General features: G+C 38.6%; 1 protein-coding gene across 16 annotated transcripts in view; it reads left to right on the top strand.

Moving 5' to 3' along the window:
• The window catches only part of LOC105482456 (ring finger protein 182), a 53502-nt gene extending 34034 nt beyond the window's left edge, over window positions 1–19468 (top strand). For 5 of the 16 annotated variants that reach the window (XM_071097590.1, XM_011742569.3, XM_071097591.1 and 2 more), the window contains 4 exons: window positions 6–167; window positions 1958–2040; window positions 14919–15073; window positions 17604–19468. In XM_071097590.1, coding sequence (XP_070953691.1) covers window positions 17815–18558 — 744 coding nt within the window. In that variant the 5' untranslated portion in view covers window positions 6–167; window positions 1958–2040; window positions 14919–15073; window positions 17604–17814 and the 3' untranslated portion in view covers window positions 18559–19468. Of the gene's footprint in view, window positions 1–5; window positions 168–1957; window positions 2041–4889; window positions 5887–14918; window positions 15074–16957; window positions 17072–17603 lie in introns of those variants that run through there. The other 11 variants (XM_011742576.2, XM_011742577.3, XM_011742574.2 and 8 more) reach the window with 6 other exon arrangements.
• The last annotated feature ends 3249 nt before the right edge of the window (window positions 19469–22717 follow it).

Below are 22717 nucleotides of genomic sequence, written 5' to 3'. Positions count from 1 at the left end.
AACAGGGCAAGATTAGAAGCATGAAGATAAATTAGAAGGTTCTGCAATGAACAGGGTCAAAGCCTGGATTAGGATGTTCATGATGAAGATGGAATGATATTGGAAGATTGGAAACATACTTCGGTTGAATTGACTGACTTGCCAGTGGATTGGACATGAGGAGTAAGGTATAATGTAGAATCAAAGGTGACTCCTAGTTTTTGAAAAACTAAGAGAATGGTGGTGCCATTTATTAAAATGGGGAAAACTGCAGGAAACAATTGGGTGGTAGTGAGAGGTGAGGATTGAAATTTGTCTTAGACCTGTTAAATTTGAAATGTTTGTGTTAATACAAGTGGAGGTGCTGTAAGCACTCTGGAACTCAGAGGGAAGGGATAGGCTGCAGACACAAATTGGGGGGCAGTCATCATGTCATGGTATTCAAAGCTACTAGAGGAGATGGAACAATCCAAGGGAAAGACTGCAAGCAAGGGCTACGGAGTTCTAACATCTAGAGATTTGATAGAAGAGGAGCTAGAAGAAAAGATTGAGAATAGTGATCAGTGATCAGTGAACTGGGAGGAAAACTGGAAGACTGTGATGTCATGAAACTGTGAGAATAGATAGTTTCAAGAGTAAGGGTATAGTCACTGGGAAGAAGGTGAAGAACAAATGAGACAAGGTAAAGGCAGGAAAGGATCCATTTGCCTTTACAATCAGCTTCTGCTTTCAGGAACCTTGTCTTGATTGTCTTTGAATCCCCAGCATCTTGCACATGGTATGACACTTAAAAGATATTAAGTAAATGCTTGCTGAATTATTAAATGAAAGTGGTAATGTATCAAAAGAGGGCTACATCATGAGTCCATCAAGAATTAAAATCTATCTTGGCCAGGTACAGTGGCTCATGCCTGTAGTCCCAGCACATTGGGAGGCCAAGGCAGGAGGATTGCTTGAGGCCAGGAATTTGAGACCAGTCTGGGCAATATACCAAGACCCCATCTCTACAAAAAACAAACAAACAAATCAAAAACCAAACCCAGCTGTTACTCTTTTAAGTGAGTTCTATAGCAGTTGAAGATGACTTTTCTGTCGATCACAAATGTATTGATGAAGGACAGTTGGTGATTTTCAGCCATGGCTTTGGGAGTATTATGCACTTTTTTTGACGGAGGGAGAGAGAGAGAGAGAGTGTGTGTGCGCGCGCACGCATGCATGTTATATACACTATTAGTTCCATTTAGTGAAATAGGCATCAAAATAATCTACTTAAGTTTGAAATTGTAGAAATGGTACATGTAATCTATGCTAATTTCTTTAGACATTTTAGTTTTTCTTGATAAGGTTAGAGAGTTTTATTAAACTTTGGCCAAAGGAAATTATGAAGGAAGAAATTAATAGGAAAGAAATTAGTCTAATGGAACAGGATTCAGTCATTCTTAATAACGTAATTTTCCGGCCATATTCTTATTAACCATGATCTTATAGCTTTGCCTCTTCCAAATAAAGAGTAAGGTACCAAGCAAAAAATCTAAACTTACGAGCTTTATGTGTTATTTGTTAGTGTTCCATATAGATAGTATAAACAAAAGAGAAATAATGACATTTCCCTCTCCATTCATCAGGTAGTGGAAATTATTACAACATTGATAAATTGTGCTTTGCTTGCTTTACTTATTACCTGCTCTGTCTATAGACAGAAAACCTGTGTACCTTCTGATACTGTGTTCAATGCATATTCTATCCACTACCAATTTAGAATGCTGAAGTACCATATCATTGGATCCATTATTTCTAAATTTCTAGTCGCATCCATATAGTGCTTATGTATGTAAACTATTTACACCTAAATGATTTCATTGAATCCTCACAACCACTTTGTGAGGCAGGTGTTATCTTTTAGTCTAAGATCGCAGTGTCAGAGCCAGGTCCCAAATCTCAGTGTCCTGACTCTAGATGCTATGTGCTTCCATTGTAGACTGCCCGCAAGGGATGGTCATGCTCCTGGCTGCACTTCCAGAGTCTTGAAGAAGAAAGCAGATGTGGATACCTAAATATAGGGTGCGGAGTACCTGTTTTTTTCTCTCTTATTCCTGAACATTTATTCGTTTAAAACTGCTGGCAAACAGCACAGCATAAATCACAACTCCATATATAAAAATAGTGGCCTTTCTTCCAAAATTAATAACTTAGATTGCTAGGTTATTAACTTGGCTGTATCCTAATAAATAGATTATGACTCTCCATCAAATTAAATTGCTTGTTCTTGGAGAGGGGGGAGGTAAGAGTTTTAATTGTCAAGGGAGGCTTTCTGGAATTGCTCCTTATGCTGCCAAACCACCATTAGGGGTTATGAGTATTGTGGGTTAAATTCTTCTAGAGTCAGCTGACGGTCCTTCCAGAACGAGAGCTTGGCATTTGTTGAGCCTATTCTTTTTAGGTTTTTGAGTTTTGGAGACTTTTATTATAGTGAGAAGGATTGTTTTTAATGAAAGGTGTACTAAAACCCTTAATTCTGAGACCATAATCTCTACAAAGTTCAACTATTATTAATGTTCCCTAAGGCATAACTGTGAAAATTGGGACTGAGACCAGCATATTATTGTTAGTAATTATTAACAGTAATGCGGGTCTTTCAAGCTCTAACTAGAATCCAGCTTCTGAATCTCTAGGTGGAAAAACTGGACTTTCTTGGAGGTAGATGCCACATGTGTGGTTTAAGCTTAATTTGAGACTCAAGCTCCATAAATAATGAGGTTAGGAACATCAGGTTTTGTGAATGAGCAATTGGGTGTCAGAGAGATGGCAAGCGTGTGTACTTTATCAATAGCTGAGCGTAAAAACCAATGTTCTGCCTTGATAGTCACAAAAATGATGCTACAAGTGCCAGAATCTCTCATATGTTTTTGAAGATAGAGTTATTAGTCAAAGAATTTAAGACGTCATAAAAACTGATGATCAAGAAGTCAAAGTGTTTGAAGAGTGATTCTCCATTTTGCACAAAAATAAATTGAACATAGAAGCAGGTATTTAGCACCATTTATAAAAACAGAAACCATAGTTAATGAAAATGGCAATACCTTAACTTGTATCAGTTTTCTTGTTACAGAGCCATTTAAAATATATTTTCTCATCATCTAGAGAGCAATGTTTACAACATTTATTTTCCAGGATGGGAGGAGTATTTTTGGAAATGAGAGTTGAAATTTGAAAGTTGTCTTTTCATAAGGGGAAAAATATATCTCCTGTTGATGCCAAATTAAAATGGTTGATGGATTCTATAAGAATAATTCAGGCTACATGAAACTGTATATGAAATATTTTGAAGAAACTCAACTCACCCTAAGACCTATACAATTAATTCATATGGACAGTGGAGTAATACACAGCATAGAGCCCTGGATAGACAAATAATAGGATCACAGTGACAGCTCTGTTTTGTTTTTTGTTTTTTTGTTTTGAGCTCTACTTATTTTGACTTTTTTTGTCCTGACTTCTCATGTAATCTTAGGAAAGGTACTTAACGTCAGTGGATGTTCATATACCTATTAAGTGGGAATTATAATTTCCACTTACTGTAGTAGAGCTTATGCAGTGTTTCTAAAATTTTTGAGCTTTTTAAAAAGACTTGAATTAGTAGAAGTTATTATAATACAAATTATTGAAGTTTATGCATGGAAGAATACATAGAAACTGTATTTTGACTGACAAAACTTGCAAGATGTATGGATTGGACAGCTTCAAAGTTCATAAAAGAGTCTTCTAGGTAGGCATGACACTCATTGATAAATGAGGGAAATAATTTCTTTGGGCAGAGATTGGCTTTGGATTAGTTTGGAAGTAAATAGTTTAGCATGCTATTTTGCTTATCTATTGTTACAAAAACACCTCAAAACTAGTGGCTGGAAACAGCCACCATTTTATTGGTTCATGAGTCTGTGGCTCAGCATTTTCTACTGGGCTCAGTGGGGCACATTCTTCAGCTGTTATTTCATGGTGACACTCATTCAAATGGGTGTTGTCCCTGGTGGTTAGTTGAGGCTGGATGGTCTCTAATGGTGTCACATGACTGGATTTGGTGCTGGCTTTTGTCTGGGCCTTTCTCTCTGGTTTCTCATCTTTGGAGAGGCTAGCCTGGGCTTCTTCGATGGTGGTCTCAGAATTCCAGGAGAGCAAAGCAGAAGCTTCAAGACACCCTGAGGTCACAAATTTGCTTCAAACTCTTAATGTTGGTCAAAGCAAATCACAAGGCCAAGATTTAAGGGGTGGGGAAAAACAGATTACCTGTTGATCTGATGAAAAGAAGGTCGCATTGTAGAAAGTGTTTGTACAGGTCTGTGGAGAATTATTGCAGCCATATTTGCAGACAAGTTGCCACACATGATAGGGGCTAGGGCAAAGAGTATTTAGGGGAGATGGTCTACTAATAAATTTTAAAAATTGAAATAGAAGGGTAGTATCATGAAAAAGTGGGGAAGAAGACCCAAAAACAGTTCAAGATCCAAACAGCAAAGACTCAAGACAATTTCAGTTAAAAAAACACAAATGTTTTTAAAATGTAAAAAAAAGAATTATTATCTAACTAGTATATAGCAATATAGCTCTTTGAATTAAAAGGTAGAACTTGAAAGGCATTACTTAAAGATAGCCAAAGGTAAAGGAAAATGATTCTCATGCCGTTGAGTGTCCAGTTTATGGATTCTTAGAATGAGACAGTTTACTATAGAGGAAGTAAAACAAAATAATGTGCAAAAAGGAGAATTCTAAAAAGTGAATTTCAAAAACAGTTAACTTAGGGATGAGTATCAGTTTGGTATATATCTTTATGTAATAGTCACTGAACATGATTAGTATTGCCAGTGTTCTCCCCAAATTAAACTTTTATCACAAATTTCCATTTTTCCATCTAGGTAACTATTTGGGAAAAACTCCAGGAATTATAGTTGGCAAGGATTCTTGAAAGATAATAAGCTAAAATGGCTTGCTATCTTGCTTTCTCAATTCTACTATGTCTGCCTTTCCTGATCCCAACTACTTCTGGAGCCAGCAGACCCCTGAGTGCAAGTGAAACCCCAAGCTTTGTGAAAGCTGAGGGTAGGGGAGTGGGGAGCAGATGGCGGATTCCCTTCTAGGCTTGGCTGGTACCGAGGGCTGGCATCCGTTGGATGAGTCCCACCAGAAGATCAGGATGCATTGGATACTGTGATGAGCTTGACCTACAGAGGATGGGGAATCCTGGGAGGAAAACTGAAACTTGCCCTCACCCCATGGTGTGTGTGTTCCACAAGAGACCAAGGAGAAAAATCAGTAGTTGGGGGCATCCTTTGGAGCAGGAGGCCTTGGAAGGGTCCTGGCAGCCCACCTGTCACACTGCTAGATCGCAGGAGAAGAGATCATTGTGTTTCCCCTACTCGTAGAACTTCAGTTCCACGAGTCCTTCAACAATCAGACCTGAACCCCAGTGATATAACAAAGAAAAATATTGGCACTGCAGCCAAAGGGAAGACAGTCTATGAGAAAAGACAACTCACGCTGAATGAGATGGAGCGGCAGCCAGAGACAGATGACAACCTGACAAAAAATAGAAAGAGCACATAAGGAGATGCAGATGCAGCACAAGAAGACTTTCTAGAGATGAAATGCATGATTTCCCCATCAAACATTTTAGTAAATGAACTGAAGGTGATAATGATCATTCCTGGGGCTTGAATTGGCAGCCTAGTTGGTCAAGTAGAAGAATATGAAAGTACAGAACGAAAATATAAAGGAATGGAAACCACAAAAGAAAATAGATCCAGGAAATATAACATGTGAGTAACAGGAGAGAGCCAGAAAGAGAAAAAGGAACAGATGGAGGAAAGGCAATAATTAAATAAATATAAGGAACAAATTTTTTGAGCTTAAAAATCTGCACTTGAGTCTGTAAATTCAAGTGGCCTATTAAGTTCCAGGTAAAATTTATGAAAAAAGACACTCTGGATTTATTGGAAAAGTTCTTGAACCATATATTAAGAATAAGAGGCAAAATCTTAGAAGCTTCTAGACAGAGCAGATTACTTACCATGAAGAAGTATCAGACTAGCAGCAGATTTCTCATCTGTGACACAGAAAACTAGAGATAGCAATTTCTGCAGGCCATGGAGATGTTACCAAAATACCAAGGTTTGGTCTAGGCCCTACTTGCTCACCGCACAGAAAGCCAATCACGAGACAATGAGTATTGCCGAGGAAGAAGGCTTTAATTGGGTGCTGTGGCTGAGGAGATGGGAGATCCTTCTCAAATCCATCTCTCTGAAGACTAAAACCAGGGGTTTATATAGCAGGGAAGAAATGTAACAATGTGTAAGAAAACAGGAACTAGAGAGGGGCAAGGAAGCAATCATGATCAATGAGGGGCCCCTCATCTGGTGTGGTGATCTGGTGAGTTTCAATTCTTTGGTACTTTTTTTGAGAGGCATGAAAGTCCTCTCCTGAGGAAGGAGCTCAGATAAAACAAAAAAGTTTTAAGCTTTAAGATAAGAAAGGGCAATCTATGTTTATAAAAAAGATTAGTCTATAGGACTATTGGGTTGGTTTCAGAGAGAAAAAGACAGCAGCCCGAAAATCCCATACATTTCCCTGTCAGGAGGAAATTTGTTACTATGTAAGCATTCAGAAATATCACGTGTTTTCTGACAAAAATAATAATACAAAACAAAAAGTAACTGAACCAAAAGTTAACCAGAAACACATACCTTGAGGTGAAGGAAGATGACAGGAGGGAAATATTTAGAATTGAATCAAATAAATCAAGTGAGAAGGAAAGAATGAGTTAATACATGACAGCCTTTACATTAAATGTGAATGAACTTGGAAAATTCACAAATTTTTATAATTCATTAAATGTTTTAATGGGAAAATTGTCAGACTGAGTTAAAAACCAAAACCCAGGTCAGGCATAGTGGCTCATAACTGTAATCCCAGCACTTTGGGAGGCCAAGGTGGGTGGATTGCTTTGAGTACAGGAGTTTGAGACCAGCCTGGACGACATGACAAAACCATGTCTCTACTAAAAATACAAAAATTAGCTAAGCATGGTGGCGCACACCTGTAATCTCTACTTGGGAGGCTGAGGTGAGAAGATTGCTTGACCCTGGTGGGTGGAGGTTGCAGTGAGCTAAGATCATGCCACTGCACTCCATCCTGGTGACAGATCAGGAACCTGTCCCCAGGTTGTCAAATATAAATGTCTAAATTTAACCTAGGAAGAAATGGAACATTTGAATAGGACAATAACCCTAAAAGAGATGGAAAAATTGTTAAAGATCTACTATTGCAAATGACAATGGAATCATATGAAATTACAGCTGAGTTTTATGTAACTTTTAAAGAACACATAATTTTATCAGTATTTAAACTGTTCCAGAAGATGAATAGCTCCTGTTTCACTTATAAAATAAGCATACATTTAATGTCACAACTTAACAGCACAAAAAAAATCTAGAGACCAATTTAATTTTGAGTACAGATGCAAAATTTCTAAATAAAATATTAGCGAATAGAACCCATGAATGTATTTGAGGACCCAACTGTGACCAGGTGGGGTTTATTCCAAGAATACAAAAGTCAAAATCTATCAGTGCAATTTATTACGTGATCTATTTAAAGGTAGAAAATCATATGATCACATCAATAGATGCTGCAAAAGCATTTAACAAAATGTATAGATGCTAGTAATAAAAACTATTGGAACAGACAATGGAAAGAAACTCCATAGGCTGGCAAAACTTAAAAGTTCAATAACTATTGATGTTCAGGAGAAAGAATACTCATATTACTGGTCGAGTATGTGTTACAGCCTTTTTGGAAAGCAGTCTGCAAAATAGATTACAAGTAGTATCTGTTTGATCCAGAAATTCTACTCCTTGTTCTCCTAAAGAAATAAAAGCACCCACATGTAGGGATATATATTATGAGGTTATGTTCGGCATTACTGTTTGTGTTGGGGGAAAAATTTAGACAAATAAATAGCCGCCAGGAGAGGAATGGTTGGATATATTCTAGTACATCCAAATGGTGAAATATCATGCAGCCATTATAAAAGTAATTTAGGGCTATCTCAGTTGAATGAGCTATTATTGAGTAGGAAAAGCAAGATACAGAAAACTTGGTATAATATACTACTAATAAAAAACAAAAAGATTGTGTTTATTTGTGTCCTTGCAATTATATGTAGATGGAGAAATACAGATGCTTTTCTACTTATGATGGGGTCACATCCCAATAAACTCTTTGGAAGTTGAAAATACTTAAGTTGGAAGAAAATGCATTTAATATACCTAACCTACCAAACATCATATCTTAGCCTAGCCTACCTTGAATGTGTTTAGCACACTTACATTGGTCTGTTGGGCAAAATCATCTATCACAAAGCTTATAATTGATACAGAAGGGGGTCAGGGAAGTGCTGGGTAGAGGAGGGCATGGTCCCTGGTTAGGGCTCCAACCTCAGACCTGTCACAGACCTAGAGAGGACAGGCCTTCCTGCCTTCACACCCAAATGTTCCATTTCCCAAGACCACCCTGGCCCACCACATCCCCATCCTGTACCTATAAAAACCCTGAGACACACAAGCGACTGGACGTTGAGAGGAGCACTGCGACACAAGAGCACACTGACAGATGCTGGCAGGCTGGCAGTCCATCAACCGGTAGAAGGACAAGAAGTTTGGCCGGGGCAGTTGGAGGAGAGCCCAGGCGCTGAGTTGCCCGACTCCAGGGGAAAACCCCTTCCCACTCCATCTCCCTTCTGGCTCCCCATCCATCTCCTGAGAACTTCCACTCAATAAAACCTTGCACTCATTCTCTAAGCCCACGTGTGATCCAATTCTTCCGGTACACCAAGGCAAGAAACCTCAGGATACAGAAAGCCCTCTTTCCGTGCGATAAAGCAGAGGGTCTAATTGAGCTGACTAACATAAGCCACCTACAGACGGCTAAACTAAAAGAGCACGTGGTAACACACACCCTGTGGGGCTTCAGGAGCTGTAAACATTCAGCCTTACACACTGCTGTGGGGTCAGAGCCCCATAACCTACCTGTCTTCATGCTCCGCCTAGAAGTTTGAGCAGTGGGGCACTGAAGAAGCGAGTTACACCCCCATCACATGCCCTGTGAGAGGGATAAGGGAACTTTTCCCGTTTCATAATGAAGTGTTGAGTATCTCATGTCATTTACTGAATACTGTAATAAACGTGAAAAACAATGGTTTTGTGGATACTCAAAATATGGTTTCTACTGAATGTGTATGGCTTTTGCATGAGTGTAAAGTAGAAAAATAGGAAGTTACGAACCATCTGTATGTAGAAGAAGACATACCAGGTAGTTAATATGGGTTCCTGGGGGAAGTGGAACAGGGAAGGGTGGTATTCTGGCTGATACTTGTGGAGGAGAAAAGAACCAAATAAAAAAGAATGCACACACACAAAGGCCACTAATAAATAAGCAACAATATGTCTGGTGACCTTTGTGTATTTATATATGTAAATGTGTGTTTATGTGTACATGTGCATGCGTGTGTGCACACATGTGCAAATGAAATCTTAGAGAATGCCTATTGCCTCTGAGTTGTTTTGTTGAATTATTTATTTATATAAATTTCTGTAATACTAAGTAGCAACCTAGATCTAAAACAACAATAAATTCTCAACGTCAAGTACAGCATGGTAACTGTATTAGGGCACTTTGGGTTGTAAGTAACAGAAATCCATCCAGAAAACTGGCATAAGCATAAAAAGGAATTTATTGGCTCACAGAAACCTTCATACATTAGTGACTTCAGAAACTCAGTTTAGGTCTCATCAGGTTTGTCTCTGTTTTTTTTTTTTTTTTTTTAATCTCTGCCTCTTGTTTTCCTTTACTGTCTTCATAATTTTGGCTTTGTTCTTCTTATTCTCCCTCTTGCTGCCATGGCAGTTCCTTGATACATCTTTTTCTGGTTCCATGTCCCCTCCCCTGGTCCCTGTCCTGTCCTGTTTTTCCCTAGCTTCAAATAAAAAGAGTTCCAGGCAGGAGCTTTGAGAAGTCTGGTTTGGCTCACATGCCCATTAGACTAATCCTTGTGAATAGGGGAGTAGTGGAGTATGTGATCAGTCAGGCCTGGTCCCAAGTCCACACCTTTGGAGAGAAGGGAGGTACTATGATTAGCACAGCCCACCCACCATTTTGTAATTTGAGTAAGTAGGGAACACTTCGCCAAAGAAGTGGGGGCAGTTGGGAAGGGAGCAGTGTGATATAAAGGAGCAAAAAGATCCTAGGTAGATACAAACAACAGATGTCCACTGGAGGGACTTTGCTTTAAAATATAAGCCAAGTTTGCATCTTCACCATCAAGGGAATTAAGTAGCAGAGTAAGATGGATTTGAGTCTAATAATAAGTGGTAAACATTTAGGGCTGTGAAAACAATCATTTGCCCAATAGTCCAGGAGCTCAAGCTAATTTATGAGAATAATAGTAGGTAATTATTTGTATAGTCTTATCCCCAGATGACTTATAAAAGGATGAAAGACTGTGAAGTGTTAGTTAGGTATACCAGCTTCATATATTTGAAAATGTATGTATTTTTCTAGGAAAAGAAAACTTTGTATTTATTTTTAAGGCAATTTTAGCATACCAGATTTTTTACTCAGTGTCTGGTGAGACATACTTTAGCCCTTGTTCTCACCAAGGCATGCACAGATATGTCCGTCCTGGAGATTCCATCCACTTTCCCTCTTTTCTTAATATATAATAATTTACATATTTATGGGGTACATGTGAGTGTTTGTAACATACAAAGAATGTATAGTGGTCAAGTCAGGGTAATTGGGTTATTCATCACCTTAACTGTTTATTATTTTTATATGTTGGTATTTCAAGCTTTCTGGTTACTTTGAAATATACACATTATTGTTGCTAAGTATAGTCACCCTAGTATGCTATCAAATATTAGAACTTATTACTTCTATCTAATTGTATGTTTGTACCCATTAACCAACCTCTCTTCTTTCTCCCTCCCCTACCTCATCCTGAGATAAAGTTGTTTAGCTCCCATATGAGTGAGAACATGAGGTATTTGTCTTTCTGTGCCTGGCTTATTGCACTTAACATAATCACTTCTGGTTCCATTCATGTTGCTGCAAATGACAGGATTTCATTCTTTGTTATTGCCAAATAGTAGTTCACTTTTTTTATCTATTCCTCTGTTGATGGGCATATAGCTTGATTCCATATCTTTGCTATTGTGGATAGTCCTGCAATAAAAATGGTAGTGCATATATCCCTTTGATATATTGATTTCTTTTTCTTTGGGTAGATACCCAGTAGAGGAATTGCTGGGTTGTAAGGTATTTCTATTTTTAGTTTTTTGAGAAATGTTCATACTGTTTTCCATAGTGGTTGTACTAATTTATATTCTTACCAGCAGTATTGATTCGTAGTAATTCATGAAAATTAAGATGATAGATAAGTGACATTTCAATTTTGTGAAAAAGAATTAATGAACTTACGTACAGATCATATGGAAAAAGTAAGTTGATCCAAAATATGCATCTATACATTTTGAATGTAGAAAAATCTGTATCTATAAAAATAGCCAAAAAAGTCATAGATTCCCTTTCTTTCCTTTTTCCTTTTGTTTTTCCTTTCCTTTTTTTATGGTGAAAGACAACACTAGTACAGAAAATGGTACTGTGTAATGGAGTAGCACAAAATGAACCCTTGTAAGTACCACCCCAGTCAAGAAGAGCGCATTGTCAACCACTCTGTAGCCTGCACTGAGTCTGCTTGGACATTGTCCTTTCTTCCCTTCAAGGCATTGGCTGTCCTGATAATATGGTTTGGCTCTGTGTCCCCAGCCAAGTCTCATCTTGAATTGTAATTCCCATGTCAAGGGTGGAGCCAGGTGGAGATAATTGAATTATGGGGGCAGTTTCCCCAATACTGTTCTCATGATAGGAAGTTCTCATGAAATCTGATGGTTTTATAAAGGGTTTCTCATTTAACTTGGCATTCATTCTCTCTTGCCTGTTGCCACGTAAGACGTGACTTTGCTCCTTTTTCGCCTTCTGTCATGATTGTGAGGCCTCCCCAGCCATGTGAAACTGTGAGTCCATTAACCCTCTTTTTCTGTATAAATGACTCAGTCTTGGGTATATCTTTATTAGCATAAGAATGAGCTAATACAGTAAATGAGTACCAGGAGTGGGGTACTGCTATAAGGATACCTGAAAATGTGGAAGCAACTTTGGAACTGGGTAACAGACAGAGATTGAAACAGTTTGGAAGGCTCAGAAGAAGACAGGAAAATGTGGGCAAGTTTGGAACTTCCTAGAGTCTTGGAGGGCTCAGAAGGCAGGAAGATGCAGGGAAGTTTGGAACTTCCTGGAGACTTTGAATGCCTTTGACCAAAATGCTGATAGTGATATGGACAATAAGGTATAGGCTGAGGTTGTCTTAGATGGAGATGAGAAACTTGTTGACAACTGGAATAAAGGTAACTCTTGCTATGTTTTAGCAAAGAGATTGGTGGCATTTTGCCCCTGCCCTAGAGATCTGTGGAACTTTGAACTTGAGAGAGATGATTTAGGGTATCTGGTGGAAGAAATTTCTAAGCAGCAAAGCATTCAAGAGGTGATTTGGGTGCTATTAAAAGCATTCAGTTTTATGTATTCACGAAGATATGGTTTGGAATTGGAATTTATGTTTAAAAGGGAAGCAAAGTGGCCGGGTGCAGTGGCTCATGCCTGTAATCCCAGCACTTTGGGAGGCCGAGGCGGGCAGATCATGAGGTCAGGAGATTGAGACCATCCTGGCTAACATGGTGAAACCCCGTCTCTACTAAAAATACAAAAAAAAAAAAAAAAAAATTAGCTGGGCGTGGTGGCACGTACCTGTAGTCCCAGCTACTCAGGAGGCTGAGGCAGGAGAATGGCATGAACCCAGGAGGCGGAGCTTGCAGTGAGCTGAGATTGCACCACTGCACTCCAGCCTGGGCAGCAGAGCAAGACTCTGTCTCAAAAAAAAGGGAAGCAGAGTATAAAAGTTCAGCAAATTTGCAGCCTGACGATGCAATAGAAAAGAAAAACCCATTTTCTGAGGAGAAATTCAAGCTGGCTGCAGAAATTTGCATAAGTAATAAGGAGCCAAATGTGAATTGCCAAGACAATGGGAAAAATGTCTCTGCATGTCAGAGGTCTTCATAGCAGCCCCTCCCATCACAGACCCAGAGTTCTAAGAGAAAAAATGGTTTTGTCAGCTGGACCTAGGGCCTCACTGCTTTGTGCAGTCTCGGGACTTGGTGGCCTATATCCTAGCCATGGCTAAAAGGGGTCAGTGTACAGCTCAGCCCATGAGTTCAGAGGGTGCAAGCCCCAAACCTTGGCAGCTTCCATGTGGTGTTGAGTCTCTGGGTGCACAGAAGTCAAGAATTGAGGTTTGGGAACCTAAATTTCAGAGGGTGTATGGAAATGCCTGGACGTCCAGGCAGAAGTTTGCTGCAGGGGTGGGGCCCTCATGGAGAACCTCTGCTAGGGCAGTGTGGAAGGAAATGTGGGGTTGGAGCCCCCACACCGAGTTCCCACTGGGGCACTGCCTAGTGGAGCTGTGAGAAGAGGGCCACCGTCCTCCAGACCCCAGAGCAATAGATCCACAGATAGTTTGCACCATGCATTTGGAAAAGCTGCAGACATTCAACGCCAGCCTGTGAAAGCAGCCAGGAAGGAGGCTGTACCCTACAGAGCCACACGGGCAGAGCTGTCCAAGACCTTGGGAACCCAACTCTTGCATTAGCATGACCTGGATGTGAGACATGGAGTCAAAGATTTGGCTGCCCTGTTGGATTTTGGACTTGCATGGGGCCTGCAGCCCCTTTGTTTTGGCCAATTTCTCCCATTTGGAATGGGTGTATTTATCTAATGTCTGTACCCCCATTATATTTTGGAAGTAACTAACTTGCTTTTGATTTTACAGGCTCATAGGTGCATGGGACTTGCCTTGTCTCAGATGAGACTTTGGACTGTAGACTTTTGAGTTAATGCTGAAATGAGTTAAGACACTGGGGGACTGTTGGGAAGGCATGATTGGTTTTGAAATGTGAGGACATGAGATTTGGGAGGGGCTAGAGGTAGAATAATATGGTTTGGCTCTGTGTCCCCACCCAAATCTGACCTTAAATTGTAATAATCCCCACATGTCAAGGGCAGAGTCAGGTGGAGATAATTGAATCATGGAGGCAGTTTCCTCTATACTGTTCTCATGATAGTGAATTCTCACGAGATCTGATGGTTTTATAAGGGGTTTCCCATTTTGCTTGGCATTCATTCTGTCTTGCCTGACGCCATGTAAGATATGCCTTTGCTCCTCCTTCACTTTCTGCCTTGATTGTGAGGACTCCCCAGCCTCCTCCACAATGTGGAACTGTGAGTCCATGAAACCTCTTTTTCTATATAAATTACTCAGTCTTGGGTATGTCTTTATTAGCAGCATGAGAATGGACTAATAAACCTGACATGTAGTCTAATCACCTCCAGACTTTTCATAATAACTCTACTACCTAAGCTTGCACCCCTAAATGCTACAGCTTGATTTTGTGTGTTCGTGAACTTTATATAAATGGACTCATATAGTATTACTCTTTTTGAATCTGGCTTTCACTGAACATCATGATTGTTGTCCACAGCCTTTGACAGAAGTGAAGACAGGGTGGAGATGGGATGGAATGGCTGTATTTTAGAGGCCCAAAGAACAACTCTGACTAATTATAACCCTAGAAAGGTTTAGATTTTTGGTTATTATTCAAGTTCTTTGAGGGATCTTAAAATCATAATGACATAGATGAAACTTTTTTTTTTTTTAAACTCTAGCAGTTGGTAGCCTGGCTTTTCAAGAGGAACAATCACCATGCTGTTTTCTGCCGTTCCAGGAAGAAATACTTGTGTTGGCTGCATTTCCAGGGATGCTGCCAGAGCTCAAGGCTGTCACCTGGTCTTGCCCAGAAGAGCCATTCTTAGAGGCAGGACTTGATGAAGGCTTTCCTGCTGGTGGAATAGGTTTGCTAGAGCTGGCCTTGGAATTAGAGTAGGTATATTTTTTATTGGATATTTGAATATTGAGTATTTTCTTTGCATGTTACCAAGAAGTCCCTTATATAAATTTTTATAAATATGAACATTATAATCACATAACACTCTATCTTAACATATTCAGTAATCTGAAAGAGTATTTCTATGACAAAACAAAGCTTTGTTTCAAATAATAGCTCAATATTGTCAAGGAAATAATTTAGGTTCACACAATTATCAGATAGAAATTGTGGCTGGCTCAACATAAAGTGTTATTGCTACTCTTCTAATGGTTGGAAGCTTGGTACCGAAAGGAGGAATGTGACCCGCTGACTGTCAAGTGCTGATGTTCTAATGTCTTCTCACGTATTCATAAACACTTATGTGTCTACTCTAGCTTTCTGTGCCTCTAGATGTAATTTTGCCTAGTTATCCTCACTGGATGTTTTGCTCTTTTTTTCTGATGTCTTTATGCATATGTTTACATACTTTCTTTTCCTTTTTCCACATGACTTCACATACCTCAGTCCTTTCTATGGCAGTGGGGACAGACAATGCTGCTAATCCTACTGGGACCATCAGCTTCCTAACCTCTGGATTCAGGAGAGCGTTATGTCTGGGTGGGCATGTAGCTCCAAAGAACAAATTACATGTTCCATTTGGGTGGGCTGAAGTCTGTGTGTGGCTAACGGGGGTACTGTTGTAAGAGCCCTGTGTTCAGCAGGGAATGAATGGGAGCTTTTTAGGTGGCAGATCACCAGTGAACTGCCCAGGGCTAGGGGCTGTCCCATGAAGTGAGCTAGGACTGTGTGTGTTGACCAGGATAGAACTCCTTCTTGTTCTTTGGCTATCATCCTGAAGATGTTCATCCCATAGGAGGAAAAATGCCAGCCTTGTGGAACTGTGAGCAGGACATAGTCATGTTTTGCAGGGACATGGACCTGCATATCCTGAATGGGATCAGCATCAGGAATGAGGAAAATTAGGGCACATGGAAGGAAAGGAGAGAGAAGACTTGATGTTTGTGTCTGTATATCTTTTTTGCGTGTTACGCTGGATGCATAGAGATTGGGTCATGGTAGCAGTTTTGAAATACAGGCATACATATACTATATTTTAAAAAATCCTACCAACATTTTTGGTTACCAGAGATTCTATAGATTGATGTCTTTTTGCCACCAAGTATACATCTTGCCACTGCTGTCCATTACACATTCTTGTAGAATAGGAAGTCGATTAAAAATTAAAGTCTTAAAATGAAGACAATATGTATTAATAAGTCAACTATTCATGATTTTTAAAATTATCCAGATTCAGCTACCCACTGCCTTTCTCTGTTAGTGCAGTATGATCCATAGCAAATTTAAATGTCTAGCAGTTACTCTCTGCCCTCAGAGCTGTTATGACAGCTTTTTGCTATTATTGCTTGGAGATGTGCTCAGAAAATCAAATACATTTTGATATTTTTCTAAGCCAAACATAATTTAAGGTGAATCAACTACCAAAAATACCACATATATTAAAGCTAGTTAAAAATAATTTGGAGATTTTCTATTAACACTGCTTCCTTCCATTAGTACTGAAAATTGAAAACTGACTGTGCATATGAAATTAACCTTCAGCCATTTGTCCAAAGCCAGTAATAACCAGTAATAGCAATAGTAATAGTAAGGACTGTAGATTGTGTTACACTTTCCTTTTACTAAAGAGTTTGTGTGAAATAAAGTAGATGAGTAAGTGAATGTTGAGTATTTATTGATAGCCATGCACAAGTGATTTCTTCATGTCTAGAGACATAGCTATGCATGTTTTATCTGTATTTAGTTCTCTTTCTTGGGACTTAGACTTGACTTGTTTATAGTGCTTATATTGGGTGTTACATGCCTCATTCTTCCTTTAGTGAATGTATATGCACAGCTGTGGTTTTCAAGACTGGCATTGAAACAAAAAAAATTGAAATGGAATAGTCAAACAATAAAGGCTTTTATATAACAGATTTCTTTACACTGAGAAGGTAAGAACAGTCTGCTCTACTTAAATATGCTCTTATCTCTATCAAAGCACTCTCTGAAAACACATTTTTAACATTTGTCCTTAATATTCCCTTTTGTGTATTCATGAGCACTATTGATGGTATTTAGACACCTGGTATTTACACCAGCAATACTCGAATTAGTCTTCTGTTTCCGATACATGTCCCATTCTGTTTTCAGAGGCCAGAATTTGTTACAAGTTTCAGAGTGAAAATCTCTTGTATCTAGACTAAAGTATGTTCTAGAGCACATAGCTAGCTCTACACTGTCCTTTACACCCATTAGGATTCTTAACTCTTTCTTCACTATCATGCTTGTTGACTGAAACAGCTAAGCATGGAGATAACACTTTCCTGTTCTGATGACAGAAGTATGTGAAAAGATGAAGGGGATTTAACCTTCTAAGTTTATTGCTTCTAATCCTTGAAGCTCAGAAAATTCCATAAAGCACTTTTCAGAAACACCTTTTCAATGAACTGTTCATTATATTAGAATCTCTCTTCTTCTTTACAGATTCTTCATGTGGCCTTTATAAATATGCATTTGAGACAGAGTTATATGCAGAAGTTGAAAATGCCTGGAAGACTTCTGGTTTCTTTCACTACTTGTCCTGCCTTTTTGTGTTGCTGCCAGATTCGGATGATATGATATTCAGAGGGGCACCTTAATCAAAGCCATTCTTCAACAAGACCCACCTGGCAGAAGATTGCACACATAATTCAAGATGGCTAGTCAACCTCCCGAAGACCCTGCGGAGTCTCAGGCCTCTGATGAGCTCGAGTGCAAAATCTGTTACAATCGATACAATCTGAAACAGAGGAAACCCAAAGTGCTGGAGTGTTGTCATAGGGTTTGTGCCAAATGCCTCTACAAAATCATAGACTTTGGGGACTCCCCACAAGGTGTCATTGTCTGTCCTTTCTGCAGGTTTGAGACGTGCCTGCCAGATGATGAAGTTAGTAGCCTGCCCGATGACAACAACATCCTTGTTAACTTGACTTGTGGAGGCAAAGGGAAGAAGTGCCTGCCAGAGAACCCCACTGAGCTGCTGCTCACCCCCAAGAGGCTGGCCTCTCTGGTCAGTCCTTCTCACACCTCCTCCAACTGCCTGGTCATAACCATCATGGAGGTGCAGAGAGAGAGCTCCCCGTCCCTGAGCTCCACTCCTGTGGTGGAATTTTATAGGCCTGCGAGTTTTGACTCTGTCACCACTGTGTCACACAACTGGACTGTGTGGAACTGCACGTCTCTGCTGTTTCAGACATCCATCCGGGTGTTAGTGTGGTTGCTAGGTTTGCTCTACTTCAGCTCCTTACCCTTAGGAATCTACTTATTGGTGTCTAAGAAAGTCACCCTTGGGGTCGTCTTTGTCAGCTTGGTCCCTTCGAGCCTTGTTATTCTTATGGTGTATGGTTTTTGCCAGTGTGTTTGTCATGAATTTCTAGACTGTATGGCACCTCCTTCTTGACTGATATGCAAAATAAGATATTGGACACACATTGCCATGTTTGAGTGTGAAGTTAGATACTTTATAATTTATTTCCTTTTATGTTCTTTATGATTAGTGTCCATGACATTAACAAAGCCCTTGGTCATGTATTGACTTGATTGGTTTTCCTGTAGGTCGGAAGTAAAAATGTTCATTTCTACTTAGGGGTTAGCACAATTGTATAAGCTCACCCTTCATGGAGCACTGACAGCAATGAGTCTTCCCAGAGAAAGGGCAGGGTTTCACTCAGTACAGCCAGACAGACGGTAGTGGTGTGGTATGTTATGCTGTGGGGAGATTTAGGAATGAATGGATCCTTCCTTTCGTATTCATGGATATTCTGTGATGGCGGTTGGACACAAGAGGAAAGTTGCTCTGAGACACATCCATTTACAAAGTGTGTACTCCCTCCCCTCCCCATATTCCTGGTATTGGAACACCCTGGAATTGTCTTCAGGTGTTTTCTGTCTCAAGTCACTCTCTATAGTCAGCATTCCCATTGAGATACCTGTTCCCTCTGCACATTCTCCCTTGCCAGGAGGAAACTCAGTTCCATTCCCTTGGGTGGTTTCAACTGAATACCTGTTTTGCCATATTACTAAAGAGAATGAAAAGCACTGAGGAATTTGCATCACAGTCAACTTCATGGCAGAATGTGGCCATTTGTCCTAGAGACACACTCTTTCCTCCATGTCTATTTTCCTCTCTCCTCAGTCTTCTCTGAGAAGAATGGAGGAGAATGAACTTCTCATAGAGTGGTTACTATTCATGAAAACCTTCATTTGACTCTTTCCTTATAACATCTTAGTTTTGGTTTTTTTAAACCACATTGCCTAATCAGCCTCACCCCTTGTCCTGAAAAGGTTACGTTTAAATTAGTTGCTATAAATTCATAAAGACTTTTTCCCCCATTGTATTTTTGTTTCTATTAGGATTTACTTTACTGAATCTTACAACAATTAGAGGTGAACTGTGGCAATGAAAATCAGAAACAGTTAATGAGATGCTTCAGTTTACAGTTTGAAGTGCTAAGAACCTAAGTATTTTGCTGTACAGTACTGAGTTGTACCAAAATATGATGGTTTAGGTTTATGTGCAAGACTTTATGTTGTAGTCTAGACAAAGGGGTGGGCAAGAGACATGCAAAGCTGATGCCCTACTTGAAAAGACCCTTCAAGGAAGTAAATGGCAGGGACAGAGTGGAGCTTAACATGTTGCTATTCCTGTTGTCTTTGAGTTGGTTTTGAAATGAATTCAAGTTCTTACACAATTTATTTTGAATACAAGCATAACCTAGGTGATTTGAGTTGATCAACTTATTTTCATGATGTAGGAAAAGTTGAATGTATATATTTCTGAGAAGAACTTGTTTAGCAGATTACAAGTTGGCAGAATAGAATAGAATGTTCACAGAAACTAGGCAAAAATTTGAAAAAGCATTCTAGTCTCTAAAACCCATTACTAATTATTAACATTAAAATATTTGTAGCTTAGAAAGGGGGCATTACTAAGACGACTTTAACTTGTTCGTGATGAAATCTTTGTTGTGTGATGCAGGTACAGTGCACCCATTCCAACTGGAATAGCAGTTTGATTTTTATTGTAAAACTAAACTTTGGGAATATGTATGCCCAAAGTTAAGTAGGATGAGAAAAGTATACATGGGATATGGTCCAATGAATAAAAGCCCCAAGATACAGCTAAATACATTTATGATTTCATAAAATCTAGTTTAGATAGCATTGTGATGCAGTTTCCAGAAATCCATTTGTGTTTAGAGTAAATATCATGTTTAGAAGATGTTTTGTGGTTTGGATTTATATGTTTATAAGGTTTTTTTAAAAAATGTTCGTTTTTTCTGAATTGTAACATTGAGTAAATTGATGAGTTATATAATGAGATTTCTAGAAAGCTCTGGACATGGGTACTGTGTGTTTTGCTTATCTGTATAATGTCTACAGTGATAAATTTGTGTCTCCATGTATTGTGGCAGTCTTTTTTCTAGTTAATTTGGCTTTAAAGAGCAATCTTTGTATGACACCAGAAAACTCTTCATGCTGTTGAATGAAAAAAAGATAATGCTTTAATATTTTATTCACTGTGATACTGTTTTGTTTGTCTATTAAATTGTTATTATTTCCAAATTTAGAAGTTTGATTTCTCTGACTTACGGTTAAAATTCAGTTATGACTTTGCACCTCTGTTAGTTTTAGATAATGGCAAACATGAACTTTCAGAAACGTTGGTTCAGCTAATGTCTTTATCATGCCCATGAAGACTTCAGAACTTTCCAACAACGGGGACCTAACCCATCACACTTCTAAAAGGCCTTCATAGTTTGTTTTGTTTTGTTTTTGTTTTTGTTTGTTTTGTTTTTAGCAGGGGAGAGGAATTAGGGGAGATGAAATAAAAATACCATCTTTATAAATAAATTCTTCGGTTTTAGTTTGTTTGATTTCATTTCCAGGTTTTTGTCTAACTGCTCAACAAAATAGAATCCAATTTAGTTCGGAAATCACTTACCTTGTATGGTCTGGGAAAAATTAAAAAATTACATGGTATCTAAATTTGACCATTGTTAGGCAAAGTAGAAATAATTTGGGAATATGCAACAGTTCTATGCTTATGATAATCAGTGAATTGGCACCATATGTTAATCAAGAAAAATGGCTTCATTCACTTCTGAAATGTTTATGTAAATGAGCAAAGAATCAGCTTAAAGAAAGCAGTTACCTGTATTGGTCATAACTTATGGAGTGAATTCATGCATATCTCCCGGGAGACCTGAGAATGATGTGTGTTTTCCAGATTGTAAACAGATACTAGGCTTCAAAGACACCTTGAAGAAATTTCTTAATATGTCAACCAAGTAGTCCCAAAGCCAAATGAATCCTGGTATTGATAGGCGAACTGATATAGCCATTGTAAGTATGAGCTCTGCAGTAGCTCATATTTATAGTTCATGGGATACAGATGAGCTGCAATTGAGTTAACTTGAGAGTATAATGCAAGCAAACTATGATTTTATGTGTTTCTGCATTTTTTGACACTTGCTCTTTTTGTCTACTCTTCTTGGTAAAAAATACCTCCACTTGCTTTGATTCCTTGGAAATGCCACAGAAACACCACATATTATTCCAGAGCTTTACTCAAAACCTGTGAGAGTCTTGGTGAGGTCCCTGAAAGAGTTTAGCCATTTGCTCTCCAAGTTAGAGTTTTGGGTGCTTTCTACATCTTTGTCCTTTTATTAAATTATTCTCTCTACTTCAGTACCCTTCATGAATTTTTACTCCTTTGTGAGGAGCTATAGGCTTAGTATTGGGTCTTTCCTTACACGTTTACTTTTGTGTAAAAGAGATTTAAAAAATGTGAATAAATGTTGAAATTTGAGTAAATTCCAAATGAGTCCTGGAGGTAAAACAGATTCAGCCCAGTTCCTGATATCATTTCATACTGTGGTAGACTCCAAATCTGCATATACTCAGTGTACATTTATGGTTCTGACATGAAGGTGCTTTAAGCTTATAAATAAAAGAATCAAAAATTAAATTACATCCTGAGTACTGTGTATACTAAGTACGGATCTGTGCTAATGTATTTTTAAAAGTGGTTAAACCTTGATTTAATTAAAACATCAATTAACCGAAAAGTCACAAGCATTTTAATTGAGTTTATTAGATTTGTAACATATTAACACTTTAAATTGAGAGGGTTGGAATTTCATAGGAGAAAAGAATATGCTCTGATTGTAGGTGATTTTAGATCTTGTTTTTCCCATTAAGTGTAAGGAAAGTTTCTTTGTACATTCACATTCACATTATATTTACATTCTTATTAGATAAGAGATCGGGCCTGAAGACAGCTTTGGGAGTCTTTAGCAATTCTTTCTTCTTTTTTATAGTCTGTATTTAAAAAATTTTTAAATTGAAATACAATTGTATATATGTTGTACATAGTAGTGTTTTGATACATAATAATATATAGTGATCAGATCCGGGCAATTAGCATGACCATCTCACACATTTTTCATTTCTTTGTTGGGAACGTTCACTATCCTCCTTCTAGCTATTTAAATCTATATACTCTATTATTAACTAGGGTCATCCTACAGTGTTATAGAACACTAGAACTTACTCCT

The sequence above is a fragment of the Macaca nemestrina genome, chromosome 5 (genome assembly GCF_043159975.1).
Source record: "Macaca nemestrina isolate mMacNem1 chromosome 5, mMacNem.hap1, whole genome shotgun sequence".
Lineage (NCBI taxonomy): Eukaryota > Metazoa > Chordata > Mammalia > Primates > Cercopithecidae > Macaca > Macaca nemestrina.
The sequence above is the reverse complement of the archived record's forward strand: the minus strand, read 5'-3'. Positions and strand labels throughout refer to the sequence as shown.